At 42.2% G+C, this 16594-nt stretch overlaps 1 protein-coding gene across 1 annotated transcript in view; it reads left to right on the forward strand.

The window, feature by feature from the left end:
- Positions 1 to 1008: 1008 nt before the first annotated feature.
- The window catches only part of esr1 (estrogen receptor 1), a gene marked incomplete in the record, with an annotated part of 16795 nt that continues 1209 nt past the window's right edge, over positions 1009 to 16594 (forward strand). Inside the window, 10 exon segments of the mRNA XM_014011602.1 lie at positions 1009 to 1193; positions 1826 to 2254; positions 3363 to 3571; positions 4254 to 4370; positions 4781 to 4959; positions 5060 to 5213; positions 9156 to 9294; positions 10094 to 10227; positions 13524 to 13707; positions 16222 to 16594. Coding sequence (XP_013867056.1) covers positions 1024 to 1193; positions 1826 to 2254; positions 3363 to 3571; positions 4254 to 4370; positions 4781 to 4959; positions 5060 to 5213; positions 9156 to 9294; positions 10094 to 10227; positions 13524 to 13707; positions 16222 to 16501 — 1995 coding nt within the window.

Consider the following 16594-nt stretch of genomic DNA (forward strand, 5'->3'; position numbering starts at 1 on the left):
TTCAAGCCTTGACTGTTTCTTTCCTGTAAATCCATGTATTTGATCATTTTTATTGGTTAAGAGCAACGACAATGTAAAATGGTGAACAGATCAGTGAAAGTGTCTTTTTTTAATAATCAGTTTTTGCCTCTAGGTCAAGGTCAATTTCTCATATAAAACGTATGTTATAATTTTGGATGAGCTAAAAAAAAAGAACCATGCATTCACAAAAGTTAGGTTATTTACAACAAAAAGCATCTTATTTGGTGCCATTTAGGTCATTTACTGCATTCTCACCTGTCATTTTGCTCCCACCTTATGTCTTTAATGCTACACCAGGAAGGGAAATGCAAAAACAGTTTGTCTCATCAGAGCTACTTGTTTTCCTCTTGACCTGACATGTCTTGAAAAATTATGCCGTTAAGCCAAGAAAAGGTGTCACCAAAAGGAAAAAAAAAAAAAACACTTTGTGCCTCTATTTTTATTTTAGCCACATAATCTTATTTATTTACACAAATGAACATCTCACATTTATTAATCTTACTTGGGAAGCTCGTTTGTAGAACTTCACACGACTCAAATGATCCCTCAAGTGCTTTTTAAAGTAAACAGCTGTCTTTTTACACACAGATTTTTTTTTAAAATAGCAACCCTATTTTAAGGTTTTCCTAGAATATTCTTAACTTCACAAGATTTTTTTCTTTCTTTTTTGTCTTTACCTTGACGCCTGGCCCCCCCAACACACAAGGACATCAAGGGTCTGTGATCCCTGAAACTTAGTGTACACATAAATCTTACCACTTCACATTTATTATTAGCATAAATACTCATTTAATTCGATTTATTCTGCTGCTTTTAACTGTGTCACCCTTATAATAAAGTTTAGTTTTATTCTATTCATAGMTTTTAGCTTGTACTGCTTTTAAAATATATTAAAAAAATACCCTTATTTGGGATTGATTGCATAAAAGCTTGTCTGTCAGAATGAGATCTGACCTCCAGTTTTGTTTGCTGTGTTATGGTGACCTGGTGCTTGAACACACCATGGTTATTGATTTGGCTGCATCTTTAATTTGTTTATCCTTTTTCAAACCTTTCCACTGCTCCTGTTGGGGACGACCAGCACAGCTAGATGCCTGCGAGGCGAGCGGAGAGGAAGAGACGGAGGACTCGGACGCTGTTGCGCAGGATGATTCACGTGTAGGAAAAAAAAGGTGAGTGCCTCATTGATTGTCTTGTTTTTGTGTTTTTYATGTTGTGAAACAATTGTCTACACTTTCACCACGTTGTCCCAGTGATGAGCCGCAGGTGGACCCACTGATAGACTGGCCATAATGATTCGACGATCAGCTTAATCAAGGATGAATATTCAGGGACACAACTAGAGTTTCTTTCACTCAAGCTGCTCAATGTAACACAAAGGTGAAGTGGAAATGTGGAGGAGAGAAGACAGGGAAGTTATTTGGGAACCACTATTTCTGTCATCCTTTCTTTTCCTCTCTCCCACCAGCTTTCCCTCACTCCCACACTTCAGGAAAGATTTAGAGGAAAAGGAGGAAATACTACGTTGAGGGAAAGGGTGAAAAAAAATAAGTGGGTAGGGAGGAGTCTTTTTTAGCTGTCTGGTTTTGTTCTTTTAGAACCAGTTGAGCAGAATCTCAAGGCAGATAGAGGAAAAGGACCCCGGTGGTCCCTCCAAGTTGTCTGACAGGAGTTAGAGCCTGAGCGAGRGGGGAGAGAGAAAGGAGGGAGAGAGGGTGAGCACTCCACTCTCCCACCCAGCAAATGGGAGAGCAAGTCTAAATCATGTTGCTTATCATTGCTTTTGTGCTGTCATGTTGCTAAGGCAGAGCCCAGTGCAGAGCAGGCAGCCGCTGGGACCAGTGCTCAGGACCAGGTTCAGCCCAGCCTCCCCCTCAGAGCTGGAGACCCTCTCCCCGCCTCGTCTGCCGCCCTCGCCCCGTGCCCCCTTCGGTGACATGTACCCTGAAGAGAGCCGGGGCTCCGGAGGGGCAGCTGCTGTGGACTTCCTAGAGGGGATGTACGACTACGCCGCCCCCACCCCTGCCCCGACTCCTCTGTACAGCAACTCCAGCGCCGGGTACTTCTCTGCTCCTCTGGACGCTCACGGACCCACGTCTGAAGGCAGCCTTCAGTCTCTAGGAAGCGGGTCCACTAGTCCACTCGTGTTTGTGCCCACCAGCCCRAGGCTCAGCCCCTTCATGCATCCTCCTGGCCACAACTATCTGGAAACAGCCTCGACACCGGTCTACAGGTATGACACACACATCACCAAAATGAAAATCCAACCAGTAATCTGTGCTTTAGGGATATTCTTAATCTGCTGTATTAAAGTGCCTGTGACATGCATGTTCTTCAAATACGAAAAGTCGAAGAAAATATCTTTATATTTAAGAAAGTTAGAATAACACACATGATTTTTACCCATTTTGTCCCATAACTGGCTTATTTTCTCTTGAACTTGGCTCACTCAAAGTGAAACAAGAAGTGACATCAAAGGGGAACTCTTTAACAAAGGAAACTCCCTGGTCTTTGTTTATTAAAACAATCTTTAAACTCCTTCATCTCTGATAGTGACTCAAAATAATCTAAATAAACAGATTCTTCTCTACAGTCTGTTGTAGCGATGCTCTGTTTACATTCAGACATTCCCCTTTGACATCACTTCCTGTTACTTCACAGGCAAATATCTCAACAACTGTCCAGCTCAGCAACATGAAATTTATTTTGCAATATTTTATCAATGTCCTCTTTCTAAAAATGCACTCATATGTATTACAAAAATTTGACGTCACAGGCACTTTAATGGTCTTGTTTGATATTGTTTGTCATTTTAAAGTGGCAGTGGTGGTAGATGATCTGTAACTTACACATTATGCCATTGGCAGTTTAGTTGAGCCTTCAAAATGCCACATGAACCAAACATAATTGTTTAATCTGGTAGCTATTTAATCTCCCGCTGTATACAAAACACTGCAGCTATCTCTAAATAAAGGATCAAGCTTCGTCCGGCTTTCTTAATTCCTGAGATTAAGTACTTTGTGGAGGACCTTGAGAGGGGAACAATACGTAAGAACAAAAGTACACACACAGATTGTTTCCTGACTCAGGTGGAAAACAGGAGGCTGCTCCTGCAGGCCGCCAGTTTTAAAGTCAGTATGTCAAGGTTCAGTGCAAGTGGCATTAAACACCTAATAAATGTAATAAAAAATGAGAAACTTATTGTTTTTGTTTAGCAGAAGCGTCTTGTTATTGTTTTTTTATGTCCATATTCTAATGAAACACAGGGTTTTATTAGCGTCGCCGTTTCTCTCGTTTGAGAACAGAAAAATCATCACATTAAAATTCACGGCTCGTTGCAGATCCAGCCACCAGCCAGCCTCCAGAGAGGACCAGAGTGACGCCCGTGACGAGGCGTGCGGCGTGGGGGAGTTGGGGGCCGGGGCCGGGGGCTTCGAGGTGGCCAAGGAGACGCGTTTCTGCGCCGTGTGCAGCGACTACGCCTCCGGGTATCACTACGGGGTGTGGTCCTGCGAGGGCTGCAAGGCCTTCTTCAAGAGGAGCATTCAGGGTGAGGAGAGCCGAGACGTCGTCGAACTTAAAGTTTGTTCTGTTTGTCGTTAAAAAAAAACAACAAGATGAAAGAAGGCAGAACTTTTCTAAATAATCTTATTGAGAACAACACACCGCTCCTTGCATCACATAAAAACGTCTCCTCCTGTCAGCTGAGGAGAGCTAATGATGTTTTATCAGACGTCTGTAAAGATCCCTGTCAGAAAAGATGAGCTTTGTGTTAAAGCCTGCAGTTGGGTGAGCTCATTATGTGGAAGCGAATTACCTGGAACCTTGACTCAAACATAAGCTGTCAAGTTTAATCGTCATCATAAAGGCAAAGACAGACGCCATGAATCGAGACGCTCCCTCTGCACAAAGAGAGCTGAGCTCACCAGTTCAACTTTTACTTCTAGTCTTCTCTTTCGCAAGCAATCGACAGCATTTTTTTTTCCAGCTTCAAAGCTTCCATCTGCTCGGTGGCTCGCTCGTCTTCTCTGTCATATTGATGTAAAATCTCTGGTTATAAGGAAACCAATCGTCTCCATGGCAGTAACAAAGCCGAGATGCCATGTTTTAATGTTCTCCATCTTAGATTCATTTAAAATGGGGAATAGAGTGTTCCCAGCTCCTAAATAGCCGAAACCTGAACGGAATATTGGACTTGAAGAGTAAAAGTAATAGATTTCCTTCCATTTCAGGTCACAATGACTATATGTGCCCAGCGACCAATCAGTGTACTATTGACAGGAATCGGAGGAAGAGCTGCCAGGCTTGTCGTCTTAGGAAGTGTTACGAAGTGGGTATGATGAAAGGAGGTGAGCAGAATCATTAAGAGTCTGTTTTTTTTCCCAAAGAAAACCTCTTAGGCTTCATTTTAAATTATTTCACTACCTTTTTTTTTACATTTTAGTTTTATAATCTATAAAAAAACAATAATCTTAAACCCAATTGTCATTGATCCCTTTTGGTTTTTCCCAGACCACATTGGTCCAGATATCAGCATGTTGGTGGATTCAGATAAACATGAACTTTAACCAGACCTTGAGGAGTTTTCCTTTTAAGGAGTATAACTGCTGATTGCTGCGTGCCAACATTTTTGTTTTCATACTTCTCGAGTCACTTAGCCGTCCGCATAATCTGCAAATTAGATGTTGTGGAGAAGAGGAAGAGGATTATCATGCACACAAGTCATGTCTGTTTTTTTTTTTTCTTCCTCTCCATGAAGGTGTGCGCAAGGACCGGGGTCGTGTGCTGCGGCACGACAAAAGACGGGGCGGAGACAGAGACAAGGCTGCCAAAGGCTTGGAACACAAAGCAGTGACCAATCACGATGGGAGGAAACGCAGCGGCAGCAGCATCGGTGGTGGAGGAAGAGCTCCGTTAACGAGTCTTCCTCCGGAACAGGTGCTGAGTCACGGGAGAATTATCCCGAAGTTACAAATCAGCACTTTGGTTTCACCTTATTTTCATTACTTTTGTCGTAAATCCATCACTGCGCCTCCAGGTGCTCCTCCTGCTCCAGAGCGCCGAGCCGCCGATTCTGTGTTCCCGTCAGAAGCTGAGCCGACCCTACACCGAGGTCACCATGATGACCCTGCTCACCACCATGGCCGACAAGGAGCTGGTCCACATGATCGCCTGGGCCAAGAAACTGCCAGGTTCGAATACAGAAAGTGTTGAAAGTTTATTTAATGCAGCGTTTTGGATGATAAAAAGTTACGACTGTCAGGACTTTCTTATGTTCTAAAGTTAAAGGCATGTTTATAAGGTCAAATGAAATGATAACTGTATTGATATTTACTTTTTTTTCTCCCTTCCAATATAAACTTAGCATAAAACGTAYAGGAATTTTGTGTTTGGTAGATTATTTCTGCTTTTTGGCAATAAAGTGTAAACTGTTTTAAATGGTGTCACATTTGTAAAGAACTTGAATTTGTGGGGTGAGCAGTGGTCAAATCTTCTCYATCAAACAGTTGATTCTGCTGTTATTGTCACTTGTTTTGAGCTGGTGCCTCCAGGTGCTGCCTGGTATAAGGTTTATTGCCAAGAATTGTTACAACAAAGAAATAATCTACCAAACACAGTTTTTCTACTCGTGTATTTAATGAAAATGTCAGATGTTCTTTGTTATTTTGATAAAATTGAACCCAGATTTGAGCCATTATCACATTTTTAGTGTAACTAGAAGCAGAGGAGTGAAGAAGTGAGTATAGTTAGGTTTTCTGCAAGAACCATCCGTGGTTAGAGGATTTCCTTTTTCTCATACTGAATCCAATACCTCAGTTTAGTAGCCCAATATTAGTACAGGAGGCCAGGTATCCATCCATCCATCCATCCATCCATCCATCCATCCATTTTCTTCCACCTATCCGGGGTCGGGTCGCGGGGGCAGCAGCTTCAGAAGGGAGGCCCAGACCTCCCTCTCCCCAGCCACTTCTTCCAGCTCCTCCGGGGGAACTCCAAGGTGTTCCCAGGCCAGCCGAGAGACATAGTCCCTCCAGCGTGTCCTGGGTCTTCCTCGGGGCCTCCTCCCGGTGGGACGTGCCCGGAACACCTCACCAGGGAGGCATCCAGGAGGCATCCTTACCAGATGCCGAGCCACCTCAACTGGCTCCTCTCGACGTGGAGGAGCAGCGGCTCTACTCTGAGTCCCTCCCGGATGACCGAGCTTCTCAACCTATCTCTAAGGGAGAGTCCAGCCACCCTGCGGAGGAAACCCRTTTCGGCCGCTTGTATCCRGGACCTCGTTCTTTCGGTCATGACCCAAAGGWGGCCAGGTAGTGTCGTTCCATCCAAAACTTTGGGCARTCACKTATTTTCTGCATTTATCTCCACTTAGTTTGGCTATTGTGTGAATACTATGAAGCATTCACATTAWTGAGATTATCTATTTTCTTCCCATTTGTTTTTTGGCATCTAACTCGTTCCACAATTTTTGTGCTATTTTAACAACTCGTATATCAAAATTTTCCGCTCACTTATGCCATTGGTGTTATGGATTTTGGTATTTCAGCARCTTTTTCAGCTATTTAGCTTTTCCTAATATTTTTTCCTAATTGAAAGTGAGTGGAGTTGTCTTCAACATCTTTAAATGTTTGTAAATCTTTATTGTACTTTCTACTTTTAGTTCTGCTTCTGCCTTTTTTGTGCTAATTTCAGCTTCTTTCAGCTCCTTTTTTGGCTACTTTGAGTTTTTTCTGCTTTTCAGCTATCTTTCTGCTCTTTTCATATGTCTGTTAATTTCAACTTTTTAGGCTTCTTTTAGCTACTTTCTGCTAATTTTATATATTTTCTGCMTTTTTTAGCTACTTTGTGGCTATTTTCAGCTAATTTTAACTTTTTCATCTAAATTTACCTTTTTATGATAATGTTAGCTTCTTGCTGCTTAATTCAGCAAAACAATCTTTCTGCATCTTTGTGATAATTTCAGCTTTTTTCATCTASTTTCTAGCTATTTTTCTGCTAATTTTGGCTGCTGTAACCAGTTACTGCAAATTGCAACTTTTTTCTGCCAGTGTGAGCTTTTTTTATTTTCCGTTCACCATGTTTGCTAGTTTCACATCGTTTCTGCTGCTTTTGTTTTCCTAATTTCAGCAAAAGTCGGCTGTTCAAATTGATTTCACATGAACAGTTTTGCTTTTAAAACTTTATTCGCTTCTTCAGCAGCTTTCAGGGGGGAAAAAAATCAGCATTAAGCACTCACACTGCATTTTAGTTTTAAATTTGATATTTGGAGCCGATTCTGTTTACTTCATGTTGTACCACAGGAACATTTAGCTCGGGGAACAGAGAGCAACACAAAGGACAAAAAGCACATTGAAGCAATTTGAGTTGTTTTTTTGTGTGTGCTTTGCAAGCAAGAAGGTTGTTTTTGCCCAGTTTTTAAACATCACCGTTACAACTTTGAGTTCTAATCATGCAGCTTAGTTGATATTATATGAATCTTATCAGTGGAACTTTGCAAACACTTGGCATCAGTTTTTATTTTTAGTGACATTATTTACAATTAGGTTCGAATCTTAACTATATAGTGGCTCAGATGTGACAAAGGCTGCAGCTGTCTGTTCTCAGGAAACAGCAGGTAAACATCAGAGCTGCAGCATGAAAACACACACACATGCAGAGACATTAAGGTGATGGTAACAGCAGTCATCACCTTTTGAGAGGACTGTTTGGTCAATCTGCTGGCATCCCACAGAGCCTAAATGCATTAGAAGGTGCGCYGCCCTCAAACACACACAGGCAGGAAGAGTAAATCCTGATTTTGAGGCATTACGACCTCGTGCGTCWCTAAAAGGCTAAAGACACAGTTTTAATTGCGAGGGGTCCCAAACAGAGCAAAGAGGGGAAGAATGGGAATAAATTGTATAATTACGTATGAAATAAACCAGCTGAGAATCAGCGATAAGGCTCCTTATGAGAGGAGGTTCAAAACAAAAACGGGGTCATGAACGTTTTTATCAGGGTTCCCCCGGATTATTAAAAAGTCTTAAAAGGCCTTGAATTCATCAGTTCAAAACTAAGGCCTTGATTAGCCTTAAAGGTGTCCTGATGCATCTCAGTAATCCAGGTAAAAAATCAAAAAGAAAAAAATTGTATAGGTCTTCTGGACGGGTTCTTCTCTAATGAAACGTTTCGTCTCTCCTCCAAGAGACTTCTTCAGTCTGAGAGTTTCAGGCAAAATTCAGGCTTTTAAGCCCTGCCTCCATGTGACTGATACTCACATCACATGGCTATCGTTGACACCTAATTAACACTTGTTAACAGGGGGTGGAGTGATACTGGCAATGGCCGCGCTGTAGGAGGGGGACAACTGAAAACGGAGGCCTCCACCTCTGTTTAATGATGGACGGTCTTTCTTCACAAAAATGGCTTCTTTTACTCCTCTCAAACCAAGGTTCCTCTCTATCAAGAATGAGAACATCCTCATTTCTCAGACTTAAAAGGTCTTAAATCAATCTTCAGAAGTCTTAAAAACGTTAACACATTGTAGGATGACTGTAATTCGTGTCAAATATTAAAATAATTGGTAACATTAATTTATTTTTAAAATATTCCCATTCAGATGTTCCCTTCTGACACCACTTCACATGGAAATATCTCAACAACTGTCCATCTGAGCAACGTGAAATTCATTTTCTAATGTTAATAATGTCGTCTTTCCAAAAATACATTCATATTTCTTATAGAAATTTGATATCACATGCATTTTAAGGTTTCATCTACAGCAAGCTGGGGCTAAGAACCCACTGTGGGTCATAAAACTACAAATGTTGGGTCATTAGAGGATTTCCAGAAATGAAATTAAGTTTAAAACTGACTGCTAAGAATGTTTTTTTTTTTTTGCTCTATTTGACAAAATAGCAGTTAGATATGGATAAAAACAATTGGTCTATTAGCAATATTTGAATAATTCAACCAAAAATACTTTGATTCATGAGTTTCGGCCACAGTTTTAAATTTTGTTTTGGGTCATTTGTGTTTATTGTGAAATTGGTCTTAAATTTGATTTCACTTGGCATTAAAAAGTCTAAAAAAGTCTTAAATTTAACTTGCCTTAAACTGTAGGAACCCTGTTCATGTTGGTGTGTTTTCTCCAGGGTTTCTGCAGCTGTCGCTCCACGATCAGGTTCTGCTGCTGGAGAGCTCGTGGCTGGAGATTCTGATGATCGGGCTCATCTGGAGGTCAATCCACTGCCCAGGAAAGCTCATCTTCGCCCAGGACCTCATACTGGACAGGCAAGGGAGGAGTCTCCATACTGGCAAACACGTTTCCCTTACGAGTGATACATCAGCATTGTAGATTTTTTTCCGTTTTACACCTCGCCAAGCTATTGTGCCATCCCCAACACATCCGCCACAGAGTGAAAGGCTAATTGCATGTTCCCCCACGGAGAGTAGAGCAGCCCCCCTCTAACCTGAAACATCCCCACCCTCATCATTACAGGGCTGAGCTGGAAACCGGGACGGAGGGTTAATCAAAGCCTCGATGCAAAGAATGAAGGAAATTGGGAGAGAGAGGGAGACGACAGGGAAAAAAAAAGATCAGAAAATAGAGACACGGGGAGACTGAGGTGTTTTCTGCTTTTGCAGGCACAGCTTGTTCCCTTCGTTTCCCCCCTCGTGTTCAGAGTAAACAGGCCGGTCAGCCCTGGGAGAGGAGAGGAGAGAGGATGAGGGCGACACGCAGACAGACGGGGCTTTTACCCTCTGATGGTTCCATCTGATTCTAAAGTGCATTACAGAGTATTATCTCTAAAACCTGCTCCCTGAATGAGTGTCCTCACCAATTGGACATGATGACTAAAACGCTGCGGGTCAGGGTTGACACATTCCCTCGCCTCTGAGCTCTTCCAGTTTGTGTCGCACTGAAGCAACTGGATATTATCCTTCTTCGCCTCACTTTGGAGCGTTACAGTAGTTCAGTGCATTAGTCGTTAAAATTTTTTTTTGAAGAGCTTCACAGACTTTTCCGTGACTTTTATACATTCATGTTTTGTTTTGTTTTTGTTTTTTTAACGTAAACTTTGCTTTCCAGGAACGAGGGCGACTGCGTCGAGGGCATGACGGAGATCTTCGACATGCTGCTGGCCACCACTTCTCGCTTCCGCATGCTCAAACTCAAACCCGAGGAGTTTGTCTGCCTCAAAGCCATCATCYTGCTCAACTCCGGTAAGACCAGCGCTCCGTCCAACGAAACCAATCGGGGGAGTTTCGGCAATTTAAAGACAATAAAAGCTAAAGTTTCACAGCTTCACGGTAAATTTTGCAGTGTTAAATCAACACTTAAAGAGTTAAATTTATCACTGTGTCTATTGGGTCCTTATCTGAATTGGTGTCAATTTAACTCTTTCCATAGTGTTAAATTTTTAGAGTACAATTTAACTCTAAACAGAGTTAAAAATTAACACTSACTAACACTGTACAGTGTTAATAAAACTTAACACTTCAAGTCAAATAAATCTGATGAGAGAAATTATGATTCTAAGCAGAGTTAATGAGGTACTCCACTGTGGTGACAAATCAACTCTGATTCTCATGCTTTTCAACAYTGCATTGAGTTATTTATGGTTAACACTGGAGGTTCATATACTTCTTACAAGTGTTAATTTGACACTACTCTCTTGCTGTGTAGAGTGGTGTAAAACAGACACTATGAGGTGTCATTACACAGCACATTTTAAAGTGTAAGTTTAACACTTCAGTGTTAAGATCAACTCTTTTAGTGTTGCATTAACATTACACAGTACAGGTGCTGGTCATAAAATTAGAATATCATGAAAAAGTAGATTTATTTCAGTAATTCCATTTAAAAAGTGAAACTTGTATATTATATTCATACATTACATACAAACTCATATATTTCAAATGTTTATTTCGTTTAATTTTGATGATTACAAATGACAACAAATGAAAATCTCAAATTCAGCATATCAGAAAATTAGAATCTTGTGAAAAGGTTCAAAATGGATGGCACCTGGTACCACACTCTAATCAGCTAATTAACTCAAACCACCTGCAAAGGCCTTTAAATGGTCTTTCAGTCTAGTTCTATAGGCTACACAATCATGGGGAAGACTGCTGACTTGACAGTTGTCCAAAAGACGACCATCGACACCTTGCACAAGGAGGGCAAGACACAAAAGGTCATCRCTAAAGAGGCTGGCTGTTCACAGAGCTCTGTGTCCAAGCACATTAATAGAGAGGCGAAGGGAAGGAAAAGATGTGGTCGAAAAAAATGTACAAGCAAGAGAGATAACCACACCCTGGAGAGGATTGTGAAACAAAACCCATTCAAAAATGTGGGGGAGATTCACAAAGAGTGGACTGCAGCTGGAGTGAGTGCTTCAAGAACCACCACACACAGACGTATGAAAGACATGGGTTTCTGCTGTCGCATTCCTTGTGTCAAGCCACTCTTGAACCACAGACAGCGTCAGAAGCGTCCTGTTTTCCAACAGGACTTGGCACCTGCACACMGTGCCAAAGCTACCAGTACCTGGTTGAAGGACCATGGTATCCCTGTTCTTAATTGGCCAGCAAACTCTCCTGACCTTAACCCCATAGAAAATCTATGGGGTATTGTGAAGAAGAAGATGCAATACACCAGACCCAACAATTCAGAAGAGCTAAAAGCCACTATTAGAGCAACCTGGGCTATCATAACACCTGAGCAGTGCCACAGACTGATCGACTCCATGCCACGCCGCATTGCTGCAGTAATACAGGCCAAAGGAGCCCCAACTAAATACTGAGTGCTGTACATGCTCATACTTTTCATGTTCATACTTTTCAGTTGGCCAACATTTCTATAAATCCTTTGTTTTTATTGGTCTTCAGTAATATTCTAATTTTCTGATATGCTGAATTTGAGATTTTCATTTGTTGTCATTTGTAATCATCAAAACTAAACGAAATAAACATTTGAAATATATGAGTTTGTATGTAATGTGTGAATATAATATACAAGTTTCACTTTTTAAATGGAATTACTGAAATAAATCTACTTTTTCATGATATTCTAATTTTATGACCAGCACCTGTAGTTTCTGGATAAGTGTAATGGAGTCGACCTTCACACACCAGGAAGTAGCTCTCCCTCATGGTGTCGATTTATAGCCAATAACACAAACTTAAACTTGATCAACTGATAAACCTGAACAAAACAACAAATTTTTACTCTCATGAACTTCTTTAATAGACATAAACATGCAAACACATCATTTCTACAAGATTACCCAGCATCCCTTGCTGTTAAAATACTGGTCTGTCTGACATGAGGTGGAAGAGGGCGGGGCTTTTCAGAATACTTCTTTCAACACTGCATGGTGTCATAYTACGGAGCCCGCGAGGGGACATGGGGGGATTTTTTTCTTTCGTGTTACCTCGCAATACCTTTGCGTTCCCTCGCAATATTGTTTTGCGTTCCCACGCAAAAGATTTGTAAATGAACTGAATTAAATCAGACTTTTATTTTGAAATATCCGGTTACCAAAACAGGATGTGTCGCCACAAGTTTGTGAAATTGATGGTGATGCTGCGTCACTGAACTGTGTTAAAATATCGGCATATGACATGCTTCCATGCGTGGCTGTGTGATATATTCATTCTGAAGCTGAATTAAAGCAGTAGGCTAACTCGCTAATTGTAAACATGTGAGTTAATAAACTGGCAGGCACAACAGTGATAAACGACTTTTGCGAGGGAACGCAATACTTTTGCGTGGGAACGCAAAAGAAAAAAAATTCCCCCATGTCCTCTCGCGGGCTCAGTATCATATAACAACACTGTTAAGGGTTGTATAAGACTTAAAAGTGGGCGGTGCTTATTTAACTGTCCAGTGTTGAGACAGCACTGAGGAAATCAACACTGTGAATTAACAACAACACTGGATGTCAGTTTACTCAGCAAGTGTTAAAATAACACTAGGGGGAGTTAAATTGACTCTGTAAAGTTTAACACTGACATTTTAACACTCCGGTTTTTGGTTTGCTGTTTATGTCGCAGGTTTCACATCTCTGCTGGCGGAGGTAAATATTGAACGGTGTCAAAAAATCCACCCACAGAGGTGTAGCTCTCAGAGCTGCAGACACATCAGGCGAACAGAGTGTTCTGGAAAGACCTGTATCGTCATTATGCCTGATAACGGTTGTCATGACAGTGTGCGACAGCACAGGGGTGTGTGTTTGCCATGCAGGTTGAGATATTCTTTAAAGGAAACAGACTGAAATACCTGTGAGATGAGACTGGCTGCTCAGCTGCTGGATCAAGATGAACTTTTGATTAGTTTCTGATTACATTCCTAAATATCCACTTCTATTTACTAAATGAGTCACATCTAATAACGTCTGATCAAAAAAAAAAACCCTGAATGCTGTTTGTATTTTGGGTTGGAATTAGTTCATGCCGAGCTCATCGTCTTGTTCGAGAAGTCAGGAGAGTTCTGCAGTAAACTTTGCCTCCCTCAGGTGCCTTTTCTTTCTGCACCGGCACGATGGAGCCCCTCCACGACAGCTTGGCGGTCCAGAACATACTGGACACCATCACCGACGCGCTCATCCACCACATCAGCCGGTCGGGGTTCTCCGTCCCAGAGCAGGCGAGACGACAGGCCCAGCTGCTCCTGCTGCTGTCCCACATCAGACACATGAGGTAAAACCCAAGAAGGAAAAGGCACCGAGTCACCTGAAGTTCTGTTTGTAGCAGTTTGGGTTTTAGCGGAATCAAAAGGTTTGCTGCTTCAACTCGTACCCCCACAATAATAAATTTATTTTCATTTTAAGCAGGTTTTTTGTGTGTAAAACAAACCTGAGTAAAATCATTGTTGTAATATTCAAAGTTTTTGTCTTGAGCCTGGCCTCATTTGTGGTGGTCTTGGTCTCGGACTCAACACTCAGTTTTGCCTCGGTCTTGGACATTGAGGACTTGGGATTTTATTTCAAGACCAGTCAAGACCACAGCTGTGAAAAATATCACTAAATCGCCAGAATTGTCAAATTTATTTGCTAACATCCTTGTTTTCATTGGATTTAAAACTTGATTCAAATCCAAGCCTGACTCGTCGATAATTGTGTATTTTTGTTTTATTTTTGTTGCTGCTGTCACCCACTCCGTTCCACTTGCACAGGGTACTCCAAGAACGTGAGCGAGTGGTTGTTTGGGAGCGGGAAAAGATGTTTGCAAACTAGCCTTTAGCTTATTAGCTAACGGCTCATCAGTAATACAGTTTGGCCACATAAATCCTAAAGAATATATTTGTAAAACAACATTCAGGAGAAAGCGTACAGCGACTTGGAAATCCTGCAGGGCTTCACTTTCAGAGACGGTGGGGACGACGTCAAAATTTTGTCACTTATTATGCCACTTTTCCACTAGTGCCGCTTAGTGTTGTGTCGGTACGGTCAGTGTCGGAACGGGTCAGTTCGGCTGTTTTTCCATTGACGTTCCAGTCTAGTTCTAGTGGGTGTGTTTTGGGCAGTTGGTGGAGGTGGTTTTTGGGTTTTTTGAAAAAAGATGATGCACAAAATGAGAGCTGGAAACACATTTGCTGAATAAGTCCTGAAATTTTAAAAATTTGCTTAAAATTTTGAATTAAATTGGATGGAAAGATGACTAATGTCACTGCTACAATTGGAAAAAATGGCTCCTTGAGTTGTTATTGTAAAGGCAGCTTTAAGGGCTCGACACACGGGAGGCGACGTCGCTCGATCTCCATTCATTTCCTATGGAGCCTGTGCGGTGAGGCGACAATCGCTTGCCCTCCTCCAGCTAAGCGACCGGTGAAAACGGTGCATGTGAAATTTCGCGCTCGTACACGTAGACGTGCACACGCGAGCTTGCGACGCGACATATGAAAGTTGAAAAATGTTCAACTTTTGTCGCTGTCGCTTAGCGTACAACCAATCAGCGAGGGTTTCATTGACTGACCAATGAGAGGAGAGTATGCTACACACTGCCGTTAGCTAACACTTTCACCAAGTGATTACTAAAAAGCTTTGTGGGAATTTATTGGCACCAGGGTGAAGTTTATGGTAAGTTTTTCCTCATAAAACTGTATCTTGATGTGTGTTTGTTTTTCAATATCATTAGCATTGCAAGATTTGTTTAGTTTACACGTCCGTAATGCACACCCGCCTTCAGAGTCAAGAACCAATCAAATTTTGTGAAGACAAGCGACCTGAGAGCGCGATTTGCAACGCTGCGATCGCTATCGCGTCCCGTGTGTCGGGTTTCACCCTGGCTGCGATGACAGCCGTTAATCGCTGTCATTTGTCGCTGCCCGTGTGTCGAGCCCTTTAGATGCAACCAGTGACTCCACCCCCTATCCAATCAGTAACGAACAGTGTTCTGACGTCGCATTTTGGTGTCGACTGGGACCGCTTGGAACCACAACGAAGTAGGTACTAAAAAAAGGGCTGGTTCCATAAATCTGGCCTAATCCCTTTTCCACTAGTGCCACTTAGTGTAGTGTCAGTACGGTTTGGTACAGTTCCAAGCCCTTTCGGCCAGATTCATGGAACCAGCCCTTTTTTTAGTACCTACTTCGTTGTGGTTCCAAGTGGTCCCAGTCGACACCAAAATACGATGTCGGAACATTCTTCGTCACTGATCGGCTAGGGGGTGGACTCACTGGTTGCGTCTAAGCTGCCTTCAAGGATCATTTTTTTCAATTGTAACAACGACATTAGTCGTGTTTCCATCCGATTTTAATTCAAATTTTTAGCAAATTTTTTAAAATTTCAGAACTTATTTGGCAAATGTGTTTCCATCTCTCATTTTGCGCATTAACTTTTTTTTTTTTTTTGAAAAACCCAAAAATCACCTCCACCATCCACCCAAAACACACCCACTGAAACCGGACTGGAACATCATGGGAAAAACACCCAAACTGACCTGTTCCGACACTGCACTAAGTGACACTAGTGGAAAAGGGGCAGAGACGGGAAGCATTAAGAAAGCTAAGTGATGTTAGCATAGGTACCTAGCTACCGTTAGCAATCTGCCTCTGGTCTTGCTCAGTCTTCGTTCCCTAAAAGTCTTGGTTTTATTCCCATCTCGATACACTCTGGTCTTGAATTAGTTGACCTGTCATTCCCGTAACAAAGTAAACAGTTTAAATTTTGAAACCTCAGATTATTTTCCTTTCTTTGGTTTCCTTGCTTGCAGCAACAAAGGCATGGAGCACCTGTACAGCATGAAGTGCAAGAACAAAGTGCCTCTGTACGACCTGCTGCTGGAGATGCTCGACGCCCACCGCCTCCACCGTCCCTTCAGACCATCTCAGCCTCTGCCCCAAACTGACAGGATCCCCTCCTCCTCCTCCTCCGGCAGCTCCGGTGAAGGCAGCAGCTCGTCCTCCATGGGCTCCGGTCCGAGCAGGAACCCGTCAGGTCCGAGCGTCCTGCAGTACGGAGGCTCTCGTCCCGACTGCACTAACACCGTGTGAGTCGGACACCAAACATCGGCCGGAGTCCAGACGGAGGAGGTGAAGACAGTTTCAGATTTCATTTCATTAGAGAATTATTTATGAATGAAATAA

This window comes from Austrofundulus limnaeus, unplaced genomic scaffold, assembly GCF_001266775.1.
Source record: "Austrofundulus limnaeus strain Quisiro unplaced genomic scaffold, Austrofundulus_limnaeus-1.0 Scaffold82, whole genome shotgun sequence".
Taxonomy (NCBI): Eukaryota; Metazoa; Chordata; class Actinopteri; order Cyprinodontiformes; family Rivulidae; genus Austrofundulus; species Austrofundulus limnaeus.